This window comes from Cygnus atratus, chromosome 2 (genome assembly GCF_013377495.2).
Source record: "Cygnus atratus isolate AKBS03 ecotype Queensland, Australia chromosome 2, CAtr_DNAZoo_HiC_assembly, whole genome shotgun sequence".
Taxonomy (NCBI): Eukaryota; Metazoa; Chordata; class Aves; order Anseriformes; family Anatidae; genus Cygnus; species Cygnus atratus.
This window is the reverse complement of record NC_066363.1, coordinates 35,627,501-35,651,480: the sequence shown is the minus strand read 5'-3', so window position 1 is coordinate 35,651,480 and position 23,980 is coordinate 35,627,501. Positions and strand designations below refer to the sequence as shown.

General features: G+C 35.5%; 1 protein-coding gene across 2 annotated transcripts in view; it reads left to right on the top strand.

Annotated features, from left to right (window-relative positions):
* The window catches only part of SKAP2 (src kinase associated phosphoprotein 2), a 114,770-nt gene that overhangs the window by 15,820 nt on the left and 74,970 nt on the right, over nucleotides 1–23,980 (top strand). Inside the window, exons 5-6 of one of the 2 annotated variants that reach the window (XM_035556473.2) lie at nucleotides 3,027–3,247; nucleotides 6,451–6,555. In XM_035556473.2, coding sequence (XP_035412366.1) covers nucleotides 3,175–3,247; nucleotides 6,451–6,555 — 178 coding nt within the window. In that variant the 5' untranslated portion in view covers nucleotides 3,027–3,174. The remainder of the gene's footprint in view (nucleotides 1–3,026; nucleotides 3,248–6,450; nucleotides 6,556–23,980) is intronic. The other variant, XM_035556472.2, reaches the window with a different exon arrangement.

Genomic DNA, 23,980 nt, shown 5'->3' with positions numbered 1-23,980 from the left:
CTCATCTAAGCAGTTAAAGCAAAAACAAAAGCTATGGTCACACTCAAGATGACCTGTTCTAGATCATAGAATTGGGAAGGAACTTGAAACCTAAGATAATTTTCACAGAAGTCTGGACTTTGTCAAAGATTCTGAGTTAATACAGTTTTTGGCATTTCTCTGTTTTGAGATTAATTGAATCAATACTATGGCTGCCAAAATGTTTAGTTAAAAGAACCTTGTTTTCAATTATGCTAAAAATAGTGCTAAAGTTGGCAGAAGCACTGTAAGCCCTAGAAACTATATTTGTGTGTGAAGTTCACTTGCCATCTGTACTTTACATTTATTTTACTAAAATATATATTTTTAATCACTTCGCAAAAAAATGGCTCGGTGTTTAAAGTGAGACACCAAAAGTACTAGATAAATTCAGCCATAATATGGGAATTTGCAGAACAAGTTCTCCATAAAGCTCTCAGTGCAGTGCAGCTCATGTCTGATCTGCGACACATGACGGTGGCAGTATTTATGCAGAAAAGTATGATTTGACTTTTGCTGAATTATCACTTTTGAGCGTGGTTTAAAAAAAAAAAAGTCCACTTTCATTTTCATTTCACTTGAGCTTAATAGAAGATAAACCTATGGCTCTAGAGCATCAGTGGTGTTCTCTGTGTGGTTATGGGAGCACCTGTAGGAAACCTTGAGATGATTCAGATGCCTGTGTGGCTCCTGGCAGAGCAGTGGATGTCTGGGGTGTGAGACACCTGCTTCCTGCAAACGGGCAAGCTGATAGAGTAGCACTGTATACAAAGGCTTTGTGTTTTCTGTGTTTTTTTTTTTTTTCCCCTGTTTTGTGTGGAGGTGATATTTCCTTTTTTGCTGCTGTACACTTTTTTTTTTTTTTTTTTTTTTTTTTTTTTTTTTTGAAAATGGCAGCAGGGATCTAGAGTCATTTTAGATTTGAGAAAGGGAGGTAGTAGCTTGTGGTGATCAGAGCAGCGGCAGATAGGAGTTCTGTATTTTAACACACTGGAGTTTTCAGTCGGGAGCATAAATACATCATTAGTAGTTAGCCATAAATGGGAAGGATACGGCTTGGTTGTTACGCAGTCCTTCGAGGACCATCATGACGTATTTCTGGAGAAACCATCAGATGCATTTGAAATGTGCCAAATACGGCTTCATCCTGGAAGTCTGGAGCGTTTCATTGTAGGCAGGTCGCCACGTTGTCCTTTTATGCAACGCACAGCTGTTATCTGTGAAGTGTCCATGCCAAGTGCAATTTCAGGCAGCACAAGGTACAGCCACCAGTGCACCACAAAACGGTCGTACCCTGATGTGAATCATCAGTGTGAGAGGCAGCTTAACTATATACTCAGCAAGTAAAACATGTTTGTATTGCTCTTTTTGCTTGAAGCATATTTGCTTATAAACCTAATGCTGTTCCAGTATCGTTTTAACAAGTAGCTGCTAAAGGATTCCTACTTGACCTTTACAGAACAAGCCATTAAAAACTATGATGGTAACATCAGAATCCAGAAGACTCTTCAGCAGTGAGTGGTCAGAGCAGATTGTGAGGCAAAGCACATGTTGAGAGAGTGGCCGTCACCAGTCACCTTGCAAGGATGGATGCTCGTGGCTTGGGTCAGCAGCAGCTTAACAAATCAGCTTCAGTTATCAAGGGGCTAAAGTAGACCTGTGACAATCTGAAAGCAACTTGAGTTGTTTCTGTGAAAACCTGTGTAGTGAGAACCTTGCGTTTATTTGCGTGGTGGGTTCATTGCTTTTTTGTTTTCATTGCTGCGAGTGCTTTGCTCAGCAGGCTCTTCCCATAGCAGCAACTGGGCAGAAGGCAGTTACTTCAACCTGCTGTGACTTGGGACCTCTTGAAATGGCAGGAAGCAAGACGTTTTGACTTGTGTGTCTCTTTATTTTTGTGAGTTGTTTTATTTCTCTTACACTTGAGCAAGTGTTCAGTGATCTGAGGACCTCTAACAAGCAGGAGGCTCTTTCAAAGGCATTGGCTGAAACATCTTGCTTGCTCTTTTTATTAGATTTAGAGGCTGAAGTGCTATCTTTAAGGTTTAGGGGTTCATTACTGTAATCAGAGTATTTAAAAAAAAAAAAAAAAAAGGCAACATACTTTTTCCCACCTTGGAAACTCATTGTCTTCCGCAGTAAACTGAATCCCTTTAAAGTAACATAGTCCTGCCTATTATATTCAGTTTATACCAAATAAACCTATTGGAAGTCTTCAGAATAGGGAACAGGGACAAAACTGCAGCCCTTGTTACAATGAGGAGAATTTGTGTTTTATGCTCCAGTTTTAATGTGGTATACTAAGCCTTTGGTGTGCATTATTTCCTAAATCAATAAATAAGCTGTAATTGAAAAGGTAGCATTTAATAAGGAAAGACATTGTGTGTTTTTCCTTACAGGTAGCTTAAAATATTGATTCTGCTACCAAACCTGTAAGAGGTTAGTTTAAATTGCAGAATCTAGAGAATAGGATCAGTTCATATATGTATTTTTATTATTGTTGTAACTCTTAAGTATCTACTGTTAATTAAACTTTTTTTCCAAGTTCCAGATAAATCATACGTTATTTTGGGGAAACAAGAAACTGTATTAATGAGCATCAGCTCCTTAATTATCCTTGTGACTACATAACAGGGACACATTCATGTCATTTCTTTGTGCAATAACTTTTGCAAAGAAGTATTTTTAAACTGATCATTAATTTTATGACCACAGAAATGAGATGCAAAATTTATGCTGTTGTCATTGGCACAGGTTCAAGGCACTACTGACATTATGTGTGATTGTAATGGAATGACTGCCAACTAATGAGTCTATAGACATTTCGTTTGAGCATGCTTTGCTTTTAGATGTCTGATTAGGCAGTAATGCTTTCAATTATGCCTGCAAATTGCATTGGATACATTTACCTGATGCCCATTGTTGCTTTGTAGCTCGGTTTTCTATTACATAAATGCAAGTTGAATGCTTTTCTTTAATTTATTGATGGTTTTTGGGTGTATTTTTAGGTCCTTGGCACCTGAAGAGAGGAGTCATGGCTTGTGCTGCTCAACACTGACTCCTCTGACTGTTTAAGGAGTAACACTGATAGTTTCAAATGCAATTCTATCTAGTCTTCCGTAGGAGGTGGAGTATAAACTGCAGTGCAGCACCTCGATGGAGGAGAATGTGAAGTGGAGAAAAGGAAGAGATTACTCTGAGTGGGAATGCAGGAGACCCCACAGAATCAGTAGGAAGCCTCTCTGTAAACTGTCAGGAGCAATATCCTTATATATTAATAGCATACCCTCCTAAGATGTCTTTTAACCCTGCCAAAATTAGGAAGCAACAACCCAAGCCTGTAGTTACTCTTTTATGTGAGCACACACAAACATTGTGAAATGTTGTCTGTTAAAGCTCCACAGCATGTTAAGTCAGTTCTCTATCAAAATGACTGCAGCTCTTCTATACAAATTAGATGAGTTAAGGATTACATTTCAGTGTATAGTGTAAATTTACAAATACTTCTGTTTATTCTAGAATAAAAAATGGAAGTTTTTGATTTAATCTCGTCCTGCAAAACTGCAGATTATTTGTATCTCTATTTAGTGTCTGTGGCCTGTTCTCCACATTTTTCACACACAGAACCAGGGGTGCCTAAGTATTCTATTGTATGACTTGGGATCTGTATATTTGTTCTAATTTTTCTCGTATTTTTTCATTGTCTTCAAAGACTCCAAGACTTTATTGTCTTTAACAACTTGTATTGAATTTAACAACTCGTGGATGCATTGAAGGCTATAAACTCTGAAAGCATTGTGTGTGTAACTTCTTTATGATAAATCAGTGTGTTTTTTATTCTGTTTTTGGTTTGTTTTAATATTATTTTGACCTCGGATATTGTGGACTTAGGACAGATGCTTGTCTTACTATAAATCTACGCTTGATGTGTCTATGGTTTTTGTTGTTTTAAATACAGTGTATACCTAGGGAATATACATGGGATGCTCTGAATATGTATGTATATATTAAAAAGATCCTTTCTAGATCATTTGGTATTTATATGAATGCAAAGCATAAAGGTTTATTGAATTCAAAATCTTTAATATAATTACAAAATGCTAATGGTGTAGTTTAATGGAGGAACAGGCTAAAAGTGTATCTACATAAACTGGCATAAATATTATAACTCCTCTGAAAGAGATTATGCATTGCTGAGAGGGGTAAAATTCTATGGAAACGTTCTTTCTATATGTGTACTTCTCTATTAGTCATTCAGATATACTTAGGTTTACTCGTACTATTCAGCATCTGGCTTTTGAGTGCTGGACTGTTCTGTTTGTGGAAATATTTTCCTCTAGAAGTACAGCCTAATATTTTAAATTTATGCTGGCATCTTCATGAAGGTTAACTGATAGCACATTTGTGCATAGCTGATAAAAGGGCATTTTTGGCTGACAACCAGGGTACCAGAGGTGGGGAGTTATGTACACCTATATGCTGTGCATTCTAAACTAGTAAAAATTTAGGATAGGGGAGTAATGGAACAACTCTTGACAACATATAAGTTGTGAATATCATGTCTGCTCTTTTTTTAACAGTCTATTTTGTAATATCTGTTCTATATATATATATGCATAGAGAGGCAACTGGTCTCTGGCAAGCAAGAGTGACAGATGATCATGCAGGCTGTAAATATGGCATAATATTTTTATGTTCGTGGGCTCTCTGCTCTGTGGTTTTCTGTTTGGAGGAAGAGGTGAATCCTGGAGAGGGATAATTTACTTTTGATTGGTTTGACAGGTGTGATGAAATGCAAATATTTTGATCAGATTAACACGGTAGCTGGAGAGCTACTGGAAGATGGCTGTGTCAAAAATAGATTGGAGTCAGGTTCAGATTCTAAGCAGTTGTTGTATGGCCTTGGAGCTTAAAAAGAAGCTTTCCCAAGAAAAGCATACTAAATTAATGAAAGGGAAATCCAATTTGGTATTCAACAGCTTGGGCTATATAAAAAAAAAATCCAACGAAGTAAAAATCAGACTGTCTTATCTGCAAAGAAAACATGCTGCTCTTTGGTAAGACCTGTGGTGCTTTTTGGGCACAGACTGAATTTGCCATGATTTTGTTATTAAATAGGTAAAGAGGTAAAACATTAAGCCATGGCTAGACAGTCCAGCTGATGAATGTGGTTCATATGGGTGTGGAGAAGAATATTTTCATTGTTCATAGGGGTTTATTTCGTATCTAGAGAAATTAGATACGTTACAGAGCTCCAAAAAGGAATATATGAAAAGAGAAGCATGTCTGGAGGTCTCTGGAAAGGTTTTGCATATGAATATACTAAGCAATCTTTCTTTTTCTTGCTTTTTGAGAAAATTGAGGGTCATTTGATCTATTGGAGCATCAGCATTATAATTTTGGTTCGGTGTTAGCATCAGCTTTAATTATTGGATTTTTCTTGTTTGCCAAGACTTTGTTTGTTTAAAAGACATCATGGTTCAAGTTGTATTTTCTTTTATTTTTTACTCTTTTTCTGTTTTTCCTATTTTTCTACATCTTCTTTGCCTAGACAGTATGTATATATGTACAAAAATAAAACCTCAAAAATTATACTGAGCTTTGGGAAGAACTTAAGGAGAATTTAAGTTTTGTTTAATTCAACAAAAGCCTCGATTAACGTTGATTTCTCTTTGCCTTTCCCAAACACTCACATTTAATACACTCGGATCAGCATAGTGCACAGGTTAGCTAATAATGTAGATTTTGTATACGCTGTAGTAGGGCGCTCGGTTGTTTAAGGAATGCATCAGTAGAATGCTGCATTTAGGCACACATTCAGACTGGGCGCTGTCAGAAGTCGATCCTGCTTTTAGCTTTGTGGGAGCAGTACCCCATACGCTACATTGCAAAGTAGTCCCTAATTATGGTAAAGAAAAGTGGGCAGAGGGCAACAAACTGCTGCAAAAAGTAGTTTGGCAGTTCACTGGAAGGAAGTTGCTGCAAATTCTCTCAGCACTTAGAAAGGAAGAACTTCTGGGCTTGACACTTCCTATTTCTCTTCCTGACAATGTTTTCTCTTGCCCACCTCTTTCGTGTTCCTCCCCCCCCCCCCCCCCCCCCCCCCGCCCCGTGGAAGAAGCTGTCAGCCACGCAGCACTGGGAGTAGGTTTGTTATATGACAGCCTTTAAGAAAACCACTCAAACAAAATGCACTTGGCCAATTATCATGTTGCTCCAGAGCCATGGCATTTGTGGCTCTGCTTTGAAGTACAAGATGCACGCTATGAGAGTGCATGAGGAATGGGTATTTCTGAGTTTGAAATAGGAATTGATATCCTCCGAAGAATAAAATAAATTGAATAATGAAAATACTTGTCTTTGGAGTCTGTGTTTGTATGACCGACTGTATTGGCGAGTAATGTTTTTGTCTTTTTTTTTCTACTTTAACAGAATTGGAAGATGAGGAAGAGTCTGAGGGCTCTTTTTCTTCACCTCCTGATAGTGTCTCAATAGCATCTGACCGATACGATAAAGACGATGAAGGACACTCTGATGGTATGTGACACTGTTTCTCTTAAAATATACTAGATGTGCCAGTTTGCTACAAACTCGTAATCGGAGCCTTGTGATGAGAATGTTAGTGATAAACAGATAAGCATCACAGCTGGATAGCTTTCTTACCTTTACAAGGACCTTTAAAGGAACTGAAGAGCTCTCTCTAGTGGTACTAGAGCATAGTGGTAGCTGTCACAGATTTTCCTGTTTTTTTTAAACTCGTGTTTCTTCATAACAAAACATCTTCTGTAGATGTATATGTTTTTAAAGATAGATCAGTGGCTAAAACAGTGTGAATATTTGTAGTAACAAATTGTTTGTTAATTCAACATTATCAGATTCTTGCTTAATTTTATTGTGCTACTTAATGGCTTACTGTATTATTTATCTTATAAATAATGAAACAGTTTACGTGATTGATATTTTTCTGCAAACTCCATGCAGAATAGGTTCATAAAATATTAAATTAATTATTCCTATGTTTCCTTGCATTAAGATAGTCTTTTGTAGAATGTTTTCGTTATATACATTTTAAATTTGAGTTTGCATTAAAAAAAATAATCTGGGCTCCGTAGCTGTTTTCCATGCTGTTTTGTTTTGTATTCATTACAGTTAATGCTAAATGTGACTGTTTTGAAGACATGAACAATTGAATATTTCAATAGTTAACAAGCTTGCTTTAGCATAGTGTCCATATTTTTGGTGTTCATTTATTGTATACATAATATTAAAAACCTTCTACGGATAATACATAGCAATGAATTAAGTATATGTACAAATAAATTAACAACGTATATTAATTTGTGGCAGTGGAAGTTAGATAGACTTACTAGTGAGTGATGTTTTCTGACATGATATGATGATCAAACTGTGCAGTTCCTTCTCGAAATACAATTGCTGAATGAAAATATGCTTCCCGCAACATAGCACTCCACATTTTATGTTATCCAGATTATTCCCTTTGGAAACATAAATTGCTTTTATGAGGTATAAAATTATGTCTATTGCAGAACAGGGATAAGTCAAGTACATGCATAAGTGATAAACCTTCTAACCACTGATTCAGAATAACACAATTTTTTTTATATCCAGGGCTCTGTAAAATGTGTAGCAATAATAATCACACTTTTTTATATTGAGCTTGTTGCATTTTAGCAATGTGACCTTCTATTAAAAAAATAGAAACAAGCCTTTTTGTTTTCTTGTTGAAATGTAATTATCAGTCAAATTGAATATGGCTTTTAGAAAACTGAAGCTAATTTTCCAAACTACAGATGAATGCAACTTTCCATTTATTTATTTTTGCTTACAAACATAATCTCAACATTATTTCTAATTGTAACTTAATAACATGGTACTGATTGCATAAAGGGTATGTGACAACATCGTATGACTGTTTAATAGGAGATATGATTATGTAGTTGTTTCAAAACAGTTAATCAAGAAAAAAGTAGTAACATTCATAAAACCCAATAACGAATGGTTGAAGAATGCTGATACAAGAGTATATGAAATACCATATGATTTTGTGCAGATGATTAATTATGTTTTAACCCATTTTGGAAGCTCCAATTATGAGATTAGGTGTAGTACCTACCCAGCAATATCTCGGCTAATTCATTACGGTTTGGGTGGAAATATGGTAGGTGTGATTTTCTTACGTTTAAGATGTTATCTCATTGTTCTTTCTAAATTTTTGGATAAATTCTCTTTAGTTATCTAGTGGAAGCTCAGGATGAGGAAAAGTTAAGAAAAGATGGCACATCTTGATCTGTAAATACTTAATGTTTATTATAGGAATGTTGCTGTTTTCCGCCTTAGAATGACATACTGGCCATTCAAAAGCATTTTGATTTTAACATACGTAGTTCATCATTCAAGTGTAGCCATGTAGGCTATGTATGAAAGTCTGTGTTGGGGGAATCTTGTAAGAGTGGGATTGATCTCGGAGGTGCAATTTGTTTTTGTTTTCATAGGCATGATTTGGTTTGTTGAAGCTTAATACTATATTTTTATTTTTCAACAGTCTGTTAATGCTCCATATTTAAAACCTAGTCGAGTAGCTGGATCCATAAGGCAGGCGTTTGGTCTTATGCAGTTACCAGTTTAGTTCAGCAGAGCTGTGCGCAGGTGTAAAACCTAATTTGTGTAGGATCAAGGCTGTCGGCATTAATAGAGGGGCCTAAATGTAGTAACCAAATGGAGAAGTGTTATTTATTTATGAGTCCATTTATGTTTTTTTATACAAAACCTTTTATATTTGCTTTCTTTTTTAAAATAAAATGGATTTTTTTTTTACCTTTATATGCTTGAGTTACAGACTGCAAGATTTGTATGACTTCTGAAAGTATCACTATTGGGCTTTGCCATGTTACTGTCAAAACATAATTTGTGAAGGCACCCGCTTGATAACAGATAAAGAATTAGTGTATTACGTGTGCATTACAGTCATTGTAAAATCCTGGAGTTTTTGTGTGACCTTTGTCTAATGGTGTATTAATTACAAGAGAGATAATCCATTTAACAATAAGTATGGGATAACTAAATTAGCACAGGTCACCTAAAGGCCTTTTGTCAAATCTGATTGTTATGTTGTCCTTTTGACTTTTACCTTATGGTAGGCACTAACAAAGTATCTAAACTTTGATGGATTATAAACTCTAAACATGATATGTATTTTTCATAATGCTAATGTAATTTTCTAGGTACTGAAAAGGTCAAACCCCCACGTCTCTGTGTGCATTCTAAGTCTGTCTTTCCTTTTAATATTTCTTTTTCTCTGTTCCTCTGGTTCAAAAGTTCACTCAGTTCCCAAATGGCCACCTAATTTTCCAGTTATTCCCTCAAGCCATATGTGTTTTGGTTTCTTTATGGTTTATTAGGTACTGTAGGAAAGTAGCATAAGTTATATCTTCTAATGAAATTCAAGCACACTTCAGTGATGCTTTGACTTGATTGCTGGCAGCAATTAAATCACGACGAAGGAGAATGATGCATAGGCTTACATGTCCAGACACCCTACAGAAATTGGAAGAGGGATAAAACACAACAAAACCCCCAAATAAAATAACAAACCCAAAACCAAGACAGACAAAACAAAACAGCACTGCCAGGCACTCTGTGCTTAACTTGATTTTTTTTTATTGGCTAACAGTCTGATTGATAGCAAAATCATAACTTGCTGTATGCTAACAGGCAGAGTTCACTTGTAGGTTATTGTGAGCTGATAAAGGGTTAGATGGAGTTTTGATTTTCGCATTGGTCCTTGGTGCACCAGATTAATGGAATTTCAATGAGAGACTGGAGTAGTCACAGCTTTGTCAGAAAAACAGATGGAGATTCTATAGCCATGTCTGCTCATTAATACCAGTTGCCTGAAAGGTGTACTACTTCTCTATACAAAAGACTCAACATAATTGATTTTTGAGCGGGATGTTTTTTCACTTATTGATGACTAGGTTTCTTGCAACTTAAATGACAGGTTTTTGTATAGTACGTTGTATAACAACGTTACATCTTGTAAATTCTTACTCCCCTTCCATCTGTATTTTAAGGAATGTATGGAGTGAAAAATATATCTCTAGATCCGTTAGAAACCAAAGCATACAAAAATACTTAAAAAGTGAAATTATTTATTTCTTTATTTACTTTAAACTTCAATTTACTTTAAATAAAGTTGGTGACAAGCTTATTTTTAGTTGAGATGTTAATTAAATGAAAAGGTCATATTAATGGGGAAAAAATTACTGGTTTTCACTAAATTTTCAGGTTTCTTGGGATGATATGAAATCTAGATTCCATAGCTATGCCAAACTGAAACTTTCCTACGCTTTAATAGTACAACTGTCTTTTAGGATCTCCATTTTTTTTTTTAAACAGTAAAATCTTTTCTTTTATTGTATAGAAACTTGATTCCAAACTCGATGATGCTATTACTTTTAAGGTACACACTTTCTGACTTCATTTTTGTAACTACGGTGAGTGAACCTACCGCTTCTGAAGGAGATACATCTATGTTTAGCTCTGCAGGGAGTATGTGACTTGGTAATTATTAGATCTAAAAAGATCACAGTGAATGCTGGTAAAATAATTTAGGTCATCTTCATTTCTATGGATGGTCTAGAAATGTTGCCTTGAGCATGTGAAGATGAAAGAAGTATTAAAAATGTGTCTGGGGACTTGTATGCTCTTCAAATTATCCTACTTGACTATAGCATATGAATAAAATATGCTTTTTAGTAGAAAATTCTTAAATAGACTGATAATGTCAGGGAGTTAGTTTCACTTAGACACTTGTGGACAATTTGAAGATCTGCAGCCTTCAGTGTTTTCTAGGAAGGAGGAACGCTTGAACCATGTCACCCTGAATACAAATCTATAGAAGTTGAACACAGTATAAAGTAAAACATACTAAGCAGGAGCTTAAAACACAAAGAGTATCTTACAAATTCAGTTTATGACTGAAACCCATGTCTCTTCTTTTAATCTGTATTCCCAAGCTGAACGGGATACTGGTGCATGTGGGAACGTGTATGAATTCCCAGGTCCAAATCTGTTTAATAGATGAGAAGAGGGTGTTAACCTTGTTGAAATAATAGTCAAAAGATATAAAGAAGATCCTTTGGTTAGGAGGGACCTTGTGAGTAAAGTCAGTGTATCACCCTTAGCATGCCTGAGATGTTTTTTGGTAGACACCTGTCCCATCTTTTCTAAAAATCTCTCATGGTGCAGCTGCACAGTGTTCCCTAGGCAGCTTGTCCCAGTGCAGCCCTGTGCTTGCTAGTAGGAGGATATATATCCTAAAATGTTCTTGTCAGTCTATTGACATTTGACTCTTTTGTCCAGGAAGGACATGACAATGGTATACTTCCCTTTTTTCCCTTTTGTCATGAATGTCTTCAAAGACTGAGAAGAGGCTTTGTAACTCTCCAAACGTAGCTGCTGTTGAAATCATATGAAAAAAACAAGCAACCGAGCTGTTTGTTTGTTTATAGGATCTATAGCAGTGAATATAGCAGCAAGGACTAATTTTGGAGAAGCAAGAAGTTTAAAAAAAAATAAAGTACATTGAAATATGGAAAGCCAATCTGATTAATTTTGATTTAGACCATTTGCATAGAACAGAAGGGATGAATTTCTGTCAGGGAACAGAAGTTTTAAGTGCAATTCTGGCCCTATTAAAGTCAATGGTAAAGTTAAAAATGATACCATGTAGGTTAACAGTGTGTACAAATTGATGATACTAAAACGTTTGAACTTCTAATTATCATGATGAAAAACTTCCTATTAAACAATAAACCCCTGTGTTCTTTTAACATTTACCTTTCTCCCATGGGAGAAATGACATGGTTTGTTGCTCATTTTATTTCATCTATGTTGCTTCAGTGACTGAGCAATAACAAAACAGCCATGTATGCTCCACCACTACACAGGACAATATCCACAATAAAAACAAATAACGTGTTTGACCCATTTCTTCTTCATATTAGATCACAATTTTCTTTAAGTTATCTAAATATTATGGTAAAAAACAGGAGGCTAAAGTGCAATAGATTTTTCTATTTATTTTATGTTGCTTGTTGGCTTAATGTTTTTTTTAGATCAGTTCTTATGAATCCGAAACAGCTGAAATAAAAAGGAAGCGGGAAGGCTTTCCTTCAACTTCCTTGGTAGGGGATAAGCTTTTCAATTATGGATTTAGGACCTTATTAACACTTTCCTCAGCTGAACAGATTTCTACCTTCTGATTTCCTTGTAATTCCTCTTTCTTCCTGCTAAGCAATAGTGTCAAGTCAGCTTCCATTCTGCTCCTTACTCCTTCCCTCCCAGGACCAGTCAGATGCATGAAACAGAGATGAGAACACTGCTTTGTGCTACCTCAGTAGCACTTTGAGGTGGGTGATAATCCAGCACCCTTCCAGAGGTGAGCAAGTCCAACAGATCGTTGCTGCTTGGCTTTCTAGGCAAGAGGAATGTTTTACTTGCTGGTGTCTACCTAGTAAGACAGGGCAGTGGGTCAACATACACTATGCAGTATCCCCAGACATCTCAAAGGAGAACAAACCTGACAAAAACATAATGGGTTCTGTGGTTTCTGTGCAGAAATATGTAAAATGTGTGGTACTTTGTGTTTCTGTGTCAAGGCCTGGATGTAAGAGCTGACTGAAAAAAATACACCCTTGCAAAAAAAGTAACAGAATTAAGTTCGGTGTAGGCTTTTTTTTTTTTAACTCAGTGTTGACGATTAAGAATTTGTGCCCATATTTAATTCATCGTATGTATGGAAGTGTATGTATATCAACACTAAAGGAGAGAGAGAGGATTTTTCCCCATATTCCTGTTTTTGTGTTTTAACTGATTAGTACTTTCTGTAGGGGTGCAAAGCCCATCTGTAGAGCTTAAGCAAGAAGAAAAAGGACCTATTTACTGTTAAGTATCATGCAATCCAGGTATTCGTTGAATGCATGTTTGTTTCCTTTTAAATAAGGAGGTTGCAGTGGTTTGATACTTGTGAAAATTGAGATTAAATTTAAATGAAAAAGTAAAGACTATGTAATAAAAAGTTTTATTAAAGTGCTGCAAACAGAGGGGGAAAAAAACCATTGCAAATCAAATCTTTATGATATCCACTGCATGGGCAAGTTCATTATTGTCATTATAAAAAGATGATATTGTGAGCATTGTCCATTGCTTAAAAATTTGCATCAGGAACTATATTTCCCTTAGATATTTGTTACTAGACAGTGTTGGCTTGATTAATAGCTTGCGCAGTAATTCTTTGTAGATGTTCACTTGGGTTACTTACCAGAGTAAGATTAAGTGTAGAGTAGGAGAACAAAATATTGAATGTTGACTTTTTTCCAAACTAAAATTATTACTACAATTTCTTAAGTAACCTAAGTCAGAACCTATTCACCATTATCACAATAATGAAAGGTAATATACCAACAGCATATTAGCCCTGTCTTCGCTACTGCTGGTAGTCAGAAATTCCTTTGGGCCCATTTTGGGCAAAGAATTATGAATGAGCCTGTACTGTAAAATGGAGGAAAACCTCTTCTGGTCTAAACAAGATTTTCCAGGGCTCCTCCTGAATATTCACTCTGTCAGCCTCAATGTACAAGTACATCACAGCCTAATAACTTTCCAGAGATATCCTAGTCTTCGTATAAAAAAATCTTTTTGTTTGTTGTTCAACTGTTGACTTTTGTGTTTCTATATTGTATATTCTGTATGTAAAAAGATACGATGTGTATTCAAAGATGCAATTAATTTGTGTTTCATGTATCCACAGTTGTGCCTTGTCACTTTGTATTGAAGAGGCAAGGGGAAGGATGAGTATAGAACGAATGTGACTGGGGACAGAAGGATGTTTGTAGTGTGTATGTGGTGTACTATAAGATAAAAATGTGGAGACAAGTGAAGAGAAGGTGGTCTGAGACTTTTTTGGTAGATAACAGATAAATTACTCTTTCTCAAGCATGGATACAGGAAATGGGCCTTAATATTGCAGTTGCCTGGGAAAGAAGTTAATGGAAGCATTGTCATTGAATTCCAATTAAAAAAAAAATAAAAAAAAAATTAACCTTGCATGTTTCCAGGTGGAGAGTCTAACACATTTTTACCCTTCTATTTTGTGTTCAGTAATTTGAGTTTGCACGCATATGAAGGCGGTGGGGGGAAAGATTGTCTTTTTGATTTCTATAACAGCTTTTCTTACGTGAAATTAAGAATGGATTAATTTTTCTTCTTCTAATAGCTTCTTCAGAAACTAGCTTTAATACTGTATTTTAACAGAAAAATAATTGGTGAGACTACCACAAACATTTTTGACCAAGGCTTTTGGGAGTATTTATTCCCAAAAGTATTTATTCTGTATTTATGTAATACAGCTGCAAGTTAAGAGTGGAAGATACACGGAAGAATGTAGTTGTAATATTGACAAGTGCAGAGATTTCTTCTGTAATCTCTATACATAACCAAACTCTATGCATAGCATTTGGGATTTAAAGCAGTAAATAAAACCTGAAAAACAGAAAGTTTGTATTTTCTTGTTAACCACAAACATATCTGCAAATTTCACTTGGAAATATTATGGACTATGTCATGAAACAGATCGAGACGTATTTAAGTATGTATTGCTCTTTTATTATACGGCATACATTTTTCTTCCGTCTCAGATTGCTGGAATCTTCCAGTGTCTTCATTCATTTCGGCGATATTTAGAATGTGGTATAAGAATAATGTGAAAATGCCATAGTGAGCTGGTGATAATTGATTTACTCCATCACACTGAAATACCTCTTGTTTTCCTCTTCCTCCTCCCTTGGGCAATAATCATGGGATCAAGCTGCCAGTCTGTAGATATAATTTTTCCAGCAGTGCCATCTGGCTACTTGGCACTGGAAGTTACATTGGCTTCTTTGCTGTTTCCACTGATTTTTGTCAAATGTATGTCGGTTGATGAGATGTCTTCTGCTAGTGGATGATGATTTTTTTTATTTATTTTTTAATAAATGAATATTGTTTTTTATTGATGTTATAAGGAACCGCTCGTGCTCAGGGGGTTTTATTTTTATTTTTTTAAGGAATTTCCTCTCTAAAGAAAAATAAGGTTTTAAGCATGAATTGGCTTCTTCCACCCGTCTTTAAAATAGTTTGTTGTGATTTTTGGACTTCTTGAGAAGCGCTAGCATGTTGTCTCATAGTTTATTTTAGAGGTTCAATATTATTGTAGAATTTGTTCTTTCATTTTTGGGAACTTCACTTTTTAAAGAAAGTATAAATGATCTATTAGAATTTGAAGGGTCTGTGGGAAAGAAGTGACAAGCGTTATGTTTTGGAAGAACCAGCCAGCTGAGCTATCTTTTATTAGCTGTAGTTTTATTTTTGCTGTAAACTTTTCCTTTTAAAAAATAAATCTATAAATGGATGGCTTAGAACACACACCTGAGTTCCTTTATTCTGTTCAAGTCTTAGATGTGTTTCACTAACATACAAAATACAAAGACGGTATTAATGATTTAGAGGAGTGCTCTGTAAACAGTATTTTAATGGGGATGTGAGGCAGGGAGAGAATTATCTTGATCTAATATTATTATTATTATTTATTTATTCATTATTTAGTTCATTTTTTCCATTTCTTGTAATGTTCAGAAATATATTAAAAAAAAAAAAAAAGCTTGAGGATCGCAACACAATATGAAGAATAGAGTTCCAGATAACACATTTTTATTCTGCTTAAAAAAAGGGGAAAAAAAAAAAAAGCTTTGAATATTTTAGATAAGTTTAAAAAAAATATATCCAAAGCCTTCTCTTTTTAATATGTTAGTGAACTATTAATCAGGACAAGGCTCGTTTTTAAAACAATCTCTTAATTTTTTTATTTTAGTCTTTTTATTTGAGCCACTATTTTCAAGTGCCATGTCTCAAATGAATGAGTTATACTCATCCTTATGTGTAAATGTGCATTTTCTTTTAGCGGTCTGTGTTAAAAGTACTTTCTTAATATTGTTCAAGGTAACCCTGTGAACTCTCAAACATTGAACAGTTGTGTTTAGTGGCCTACTGGAAAATGTGTATATTATTAGTCCTAAAAGTAGAAAATAATAAGCACTATTTATTTATCATTGTCTTAGTACTACCCTAGTGTAATGTCTGTGTTAATAAAATACAATTAAATTGTTATTTAAATCAATATTATTGTTCTTTCCCGGCACTGGAGAAATTTCCCAGTACTGGAAATGATAGGAGTAAAAATCTTAAATGGGGCAGAGAAGGCCTTGCTGTGAGGTTTTCGTAGCAGTTGGTTTGAATTAAATTCCAAGGGCCTTTTGGTATCTATTTATAGTTGTCTTTTAAAGAAGAAGGGGAAGACAGACAAGGTGTCTGAACGTGGGTCTCCTTATCAGCAACTTGACTCTGGCACAAAGTGGGTATTTTTAATGTATGAGTGCAGTTGAAAGAATCTATAGAAGCTGCTATAAAGCCAAGTATGGTAAGTATGGCTAAATATACGTCACCTATTATAGTAGCAAAAGTATAAGTCTTTAGCTTCACAAAATCCATTCTCTCATGAAAGATTTTTAAGGGGGTTGATATATCATGATTTTCAAAAATAGCACCAAATCTTCTTTTTGTTCATAACTAAATGTGAAGATAAAACGTTGCCGCTAATCAATTGTCTGGGATGCCACCTCATTAAGATTTACACGATCATCAGAAATGCCCAGAATTGTTTGTTGGCTGTATCCTAACTCAAATATATAAAGGGGATACTACAGCATTTTTCTTTAGAATCGCAGGGAGTTCAGTGACCTTTTGTGGCAAATTATGTAGAAAGAAAATATTTATATTCATTTAAAATAACCTCCATGAAGAAATAGTCTCATTACCCTGTTTGATCAATTTCTTGTAGCCTGAGCTGCAGCATGCTGCTATTGCCATCGGTTGATGGAATACACTGAGAAGTGGCTAATGGTGATGGTGCTCATCAGGACAGGGTTCAGCCAGCGGTCAGCAACAAATAATTCAAGACTGTTTCTAAGTTTGTGGCTGGTGGAATTTGCTTCTTGCCCCAAGCCAGCAGCATTGCTGAGCTGGGCTATTTGATTAGAAGAGAAGCATATTTGCTTCTTAGCAACTGCACATTTGCACAACACACAGACCTACACTGCCTCCAAAGGTTTTCCTTTTGTGATGGTGAAATAATACTTTCCTCTTGATTGACAGACAAAAGAAATCTTTGCAATGCAGAAGAGTTTACAACCAATTTTTCCTTTCTCTTTTTGCAAACTTATTGTACGTACTTCTTAATTTAGTATTGCGTGGTGCAAACCTGTATTTGCAGCTAGGCTGTCCATGATTTGAGCTCCTGCGTTTCAGCTCTTACCGCTATGCGTATTTAAAGGACAGATGCACACTTAGGTTTAATCATTGGTGTGTGTGGCTTTTTCCCCAGCAGGTCTACTTAATGGAAATTATTTTCTACTGTATTTTGAAATAGCTTTTTGGATATGTATATTACCATCTCCCATGCAAGAGTGGTATTCATTTTATGGAAGGTGATGATAAAGTGAAAGCTGTCCTATTTTTAGTGTTTTTTTAAATGTATTAACAGAAGTGTGACAGTGGTTGCAATTTTAATACACGGTGTGCGTGTACTTTTCAATGTAACATTTCCCACAGGAAGTGAGTCTACAGAAGAAAATCTGTCTAGTCAGGAGATGGCAAAGGTATTTATAACACCGGTAATCCTTGAAAAAAGACAATTTAGGAAAAAGAAAGCCTGAGATTTACAGTCCTAGGAGGGCAGGGCAAGAAAAAAAGCAAAGTTTTTTTTTTATGGTTTTACAGCTCTTTTCGCTCCTGTGTTTTATTGTGGAAGTTTCCATACTGCCATAGTGGAGCAATAAATTACTGATGTGGTTACTGAAATGTTGCATGAAATGGTACAGTTGATGTTAATGTGTATTTTTGATGCAGATATCTGCTTGCATATTTTCCTAACTAAAAGATATCTTTTAGCTTTCATAACTAAAACAATGAGGAGCTCTTTCTCATGTGGATTTTATAGTTTGTTAAAACTGTATCTTTTAAGGGCTCAGGAGAGTTGAAGCAGGAGTGCACGATAAAAGGTCTGTGGGCCATACTAGCATGGCTAACATAAGCATCCAGGAGTTTACTCACTAATAACCATTTCAGTGGCAATTCAGAGCTAGAAGAGGAGAGGAAGAAGGCTGTCTGATAGGGCAAGACAATAATAAGCCCTAGATGTCCCGCTAAATAAATGTTAAACCTATCAGAGTCTTAAATTCTTTTTTTTTTTTTTTCCAGTTAGGAATTCTTTTTTAGCCAGATAAACACTTCTAAATCAAAATACAAAGATCAGGCTTTTTCGGAGAATTTTTGAGGGTGGGGAGAAGGGGGGTGAGAGGAAGTGAAAGAGGTGAAGGAGAATCAGTGGCCAGTCTGGGGAACAGGTATATGGGGTGTGCACATGGCTGGGCAATAAGCAAGATGTAGAAATGGGTGCAACTGTTATAGAGGCGTGGTGGGGGTGGGGGGTGGGCAACTGGTGACTTCTTTCTCAAATGTTAAATTTGCTGTATGTATATACAATTTTTTAGAAGAGTGTTTTTAATATACTGGAAGGATTTTACAGACTGTAGGGAGAAGTGTTAGCTTCGGCTTAATTTCAGAGATATTCAGTGGTATGACAGTGTGGTAAGGTGTGGCTGCTTGTTACGCTGCTGAATTGCCAAAGAGATGCTTACACCTGGATGACTTAATTTTAGTTGGGGTGTTACCTGTGTTCTACACCAGTATCATGCTTCTTTCTAATACATGCATAATAAATTAGCATTTATTATTTTTTCACTGCAGAGGGCCTTTGTAAGCACTAGATTTTTGATCAGAGTCACTAAAACACGTAGGAATTGCCACATAGCTACTATGAAAATGCAACTATCTCCAGGGCAGAATGCAGGAGCTTTTACAATGGCACTCTAAACAATACCAAGCAATTTAAGAGCAGAATGTGAGGAATATCGTACCTAATTGAAATGACAAGGGGGATTTTTGCATAGGTAGATCCAATTATTCAAATTGGAGGTGGGCCAGAACGCTGGGGTTAGTCCCCTCATCTTGCTAATTAGGCTTTCAGTTTCATTAACAATCATTGAGATATTGGGTGACTGGCTTCTGTATGAATGTAACCACACTGCATATACAGAATCTCTTATTTATTTTTTGATGTTCTTCAGAAACATCTCTTGGTTATGTTAAGAAGTCTATGTATAAATTTATTACGGATCACTTCTGGCTGTATAGCTCCAGGTAGGCAGAAATAAATGTACATTTTAAGATGTGCAATACACCAAACATACAAAGACCGAAGGCAGCGTGACTACGGTTATTTTCAGTAGACTGCGTGCTGCAACTACACCGCTGCCATGTTTATATTAGTGGCATTTTATTTTCCTTTTGCAAGATATTATCTGGAAGGATTTCTACCTTTACAAATGCATGTGTGGAGAAGGAAAATTAGTCCAGTCATTTTGTGCTCCTAGGATATTTTCAACCTGGGGTAAATTTAACTTTAAACAGGTCTGAGGAATCTACAGTTCTTGTTTTCTTTCAGACCTAATTTAGGAAATATACCTTAATGTGTGTGGCATCTTTGAATTCCCTTGCCACTCTGATACACTGTCACTGCATTTTTTTTTTTTTGTTTTCGTGTTAATTGCCTTTGTCCTTTGGAAACAGCCATTTTGTGGGAGGTTTTTTTTTTTCCTTTTTAAGGAATAGTAATGAGGTGCAGCGAATCATACCATACTATGTTGCTACCAAATAGCTGCTTGATATGTTTTGTAAAGTGCCTTGGGTATCTGAACTTCAATAAAATCCCTAGGCCAGTCTTCAAGTTCTATGATTCTCCTTTTCCAAGTTCTATAATTAGTGTCGTCTTGATGTATATAAAGCATATTTTCTCTCTCTCTCTGGTTAGTTGCAATTCAGATATTAAATTAAAAATTACCTTCAATGAAGAAAAATCACAAATACAAACCACATAGGTTTATATATAAAGCAGACCTACTGAATCAAAATGATTACAACTTATGTGATTTTAAATTTGTGTGAGAAACTGAACAAGCTAAAAGAATGGTAATCACCTCAAAAACTGACAAATTGAGTAGCTCAGAGTAGGAGCATCTTTTTTTTCTCCCCTGCCTTCTAAGAATTAAAACAGAACAATGCTTTTTTTAAGGTAAGCATTACAATAAGGAAGGATGTGGTTGCAATGTAACTAGTTATTTTGGTTCTCACTGTAGTATGCATGAGGCCATGATTTGTCCTTTTCATTTGACACTTACATTGATGATCCTTTTGTAGTTCTTCATGGATCCTTTGGGACTGAGAGAGTCAGGTACCCAGCTCTCATGACTTTCACATTAGCTTCTTCATCTATAAGATTATTCTAACTAATACACCACTGTTTTTTAAGTGATTTTGAACAAAGCTATCTGTGTGTGCTATGCTTCCCTTCCATGCCTAGAAATGACATCTTTAGTCAGTATGTGTTTTTGGCTAAATACATAGACAATTGAATAAAATACTGTTCGTGAATGAAGAACAAATAGCAGAATGATTAGTCATTTTATTAAACGAAGAGAACATACTTTTCATTTTGCAGAGAAGTGGACTTTGGTAGCGATATGAAGGCACATATGGGTATAGATAGTACATGAAGTTGATCCTGGAGTCTTGTCCTTTAGTTCTTCATTGTCACTGAGTAGCTTCCATGCAGTGCTCTCTATCACAATTCTTACAGGTGTTTTTCAAGAATTTATTGTCAAAGTATGTTGGTTTTTAGAGGATTGCAGGAAACATGAGGAAATCTTACACTGCATTAACATAGCTATTGTAGATGCAAATACTTTTGCAGGAACCTTTGTAATGATTAGATTTAAAAAAAAAAATTGATACAGTTTTGTTACTAGTCATTCATTGACTGCTCATAGCAATTCAGTTTATGTACAGTCTGAGGCTGATTTAGTTTTTGGGGTGAAAAAAATGAAAAACTGAAAGCTAGCTAGTTGCCAACCAGTGTATGTTTCATCTGTCATCTTATTTTCATTGGATCAAGGCAGCTTTATAATTCTACACTGTATGTATGTGTACTTAGTCTGAGTTAGTCCATGCTTCAGAGAACCGAATCTGGATAAAAACAAGAAGTGGGAGAAGTCCGTAAGCAGATATGCAAATATTCTAGTGGAGGACCTAGGTTCTACAGGAGGTGTGTAGTAGAGGTTGAAATTAAATCTGTCATGTCAGTTGAAGCCCAAAGAAATCGCATCCTCTGCTAAAAATACAACTGTCAACTCAGGAAAAAAATCCCAATGGTTAGGAATGCAGCAGTATAATTGTGTGCATTACCATTTATTTGTTTCTATTTCCATATTACTATATCTAGGCCTTAATATTCAGCATAGTTTGTTATATCGGACACAGTTATCTGTAGAAGCTTTCATAGCAATAGTACTTGAAAGAATTATTTACTATTGCCATGTTATGAATTTATACATAGGTGGTGAATCCTACTGTTTTGAGTTTTTGAAAGTTGGTCATGCACACTTACTTGTTTTCTTTTGTTGTGGTACCTGTTGTGCCACCTCTAAGTTCCTGATGTGGGGAAAGAGGTAGAGTGATATAAAAGCTTGTTTATATAAATACGTCCTTAAACTAAACTTACTTTTTACAGGTGATATTTTTTTCTTTGAGTGAAGTGAGAATTGAAAAAAGTGCATGTTCAAACAGAAGGAAAATCTTGGCTTTGAAATATGTCCTTACCTACCACCATTTTCAATGAGCTATTTGTATGTTAGATAACAGCATTTGTATCTGATCTGAAAAAGGAGGGGAGGAGAAGGTGATGTTATTAGGATCAAAAATTGTTTTTCATGGAAAATAATTTCATTTAGATAATCAGAATCATCTTGCTTTTCACCATCAGAATCCTCTTTCGTGGTCTTTTTCTCAGTTTTCTTTTTTTCTGTCAAGCTACTATATACTATAGCTACCACAGAAGAAAGTAGGCAGTTTTCTCTGAAATGAATGCAGTGCATACATAATGTGACATCCTTGTTGTATACATGCTGTAACCTTCCCCTGGCCCTTCTGTCTTTTTCCCGCAAATTGCTTACATTACTTTGAAAACGTGATGGTGGTGGGGGTACTGTGGTAAGGGGAATTCAGCAAAGCAGCACAGCAGGCCAGAAAATGAAATGTTTTTCCCCTGTGTTTTATTTTATTTTTTTTAATGCAATGAAACCAACAACATTTCACAGCATTTCTAGAAATAAGTGCATACTGCTTCTCTTTTACAAAGAGCAGCAGTGGAGGCAAAGTAGCTCTGACTTATCCAAGATTGCAAAAGGAATCTGGTTAAGTGCCAGGACTAGCTCTGTTTTCTAGCTCCTGCTTACATGGTAAGATCTCTCCATAACGTCTCACACTTTCCAGCTTTCTGAAGTTTTTGACAATTTGAAATGGATATTAAAGGGACATTGGGTAAACTTTTTTTTCTGTGCTCAGAACCACATCATTTATTAACAGATGTCATCCAAACGCGTATACAACTTCCATGGCTTTGAGTGTTATTGTAAATGGTAAAAAGACTATTTGGTTGGGTTTAAGCTGATGCCTTCTTCTGAAGTACAAAAGGTGTTTGAAGTTTTGTATAATGCTTTAATTTTGATAATATTTTAATGAGAAAACATTGGTATTCCTTTAACTGATCAAAAAAACCCAAACACATTCTTCCCTGGTTTTCAGAATCAGAAAAATCATGGAGATAACACAAGGTATAGTACCTCCCTCCCCACGCTCCCCGAGAGTGATAGTACTGTATTATATTGCTGCTACAGATACTGAAACTGCATTTTCCCTTCCTGGTTAATTTAGGGGATTTTTTTTTTCTTTAAAAAATAAAATTAAAAAAAGAAGGTGATGGTGTAATTTAAAGGCTGGTATCTAGACCATACCAAAAGTGAAGTAGGTTCTGAAGGCAGTAGAATATATGCTTTCTATCTGGAAGATCACAGCTAACTTAAATAAACCGCTGGAAAAGTTTATGAAAGTTACTCTTCAACTTTCAAGTGATAGAAGTGATTTGGCTTCACTTTAAAAACAGCAGCCTAAAACTGAGCTGCTTGAGTATTATCATTATTCCAAAGCAGCATAATTACCATTAGGAGAGAATTGGTTCCTTTAAAGGAAAAAATAATGAAGGGAAAACTTCTTAAAATGAGTTTTATTACATTTTTCTTATAAAATTAGTCTTTCATTTTGTTGATTAATGCTTGAGTTTAAGATTTTGATGTAGGCATTTCACCATTATAATTCTGAAATATGGGAAGTCCTTGAAAACATTCCCGGATTGCCTTCTGTCTGTCTGCCTTGTAAAAGATCCTTTCAGTTAAATGGACCATCCTCCTTAAATGATGTCATTAGCTTGGATTGAAAAGACATTGCCTGCAGGGAAATCATTTAATTGTCTTAAAGTGCTCTACTTCTGTAGATCTTGAAGCAGCACCCTCACTTCCATCTTTGTATCAGATAATTCATCTAAAATTCTGTTTTAATCTCTGACGAAATATTGAGATGTAATTTCCACTTTTATTGGAGAAACTTGAGACCTTTTATAGTCTCGCCTCTGTCAAATGGATGGAAAAGTTTCACTTGTTGAAATGCAAATGGGTAATGTCTTTTTTGACTTAAAGAATTAATTTAACTTGCATTCATGCAGTGCTTTATAAATATTAATGTATTGAACTCTTACATTTCACTGACACCAAGATATGCTTTTCTTCATATCTGTTTCTAAAATCAATTATATTTGCTTGTTCAAACAGCAGGTTAGATT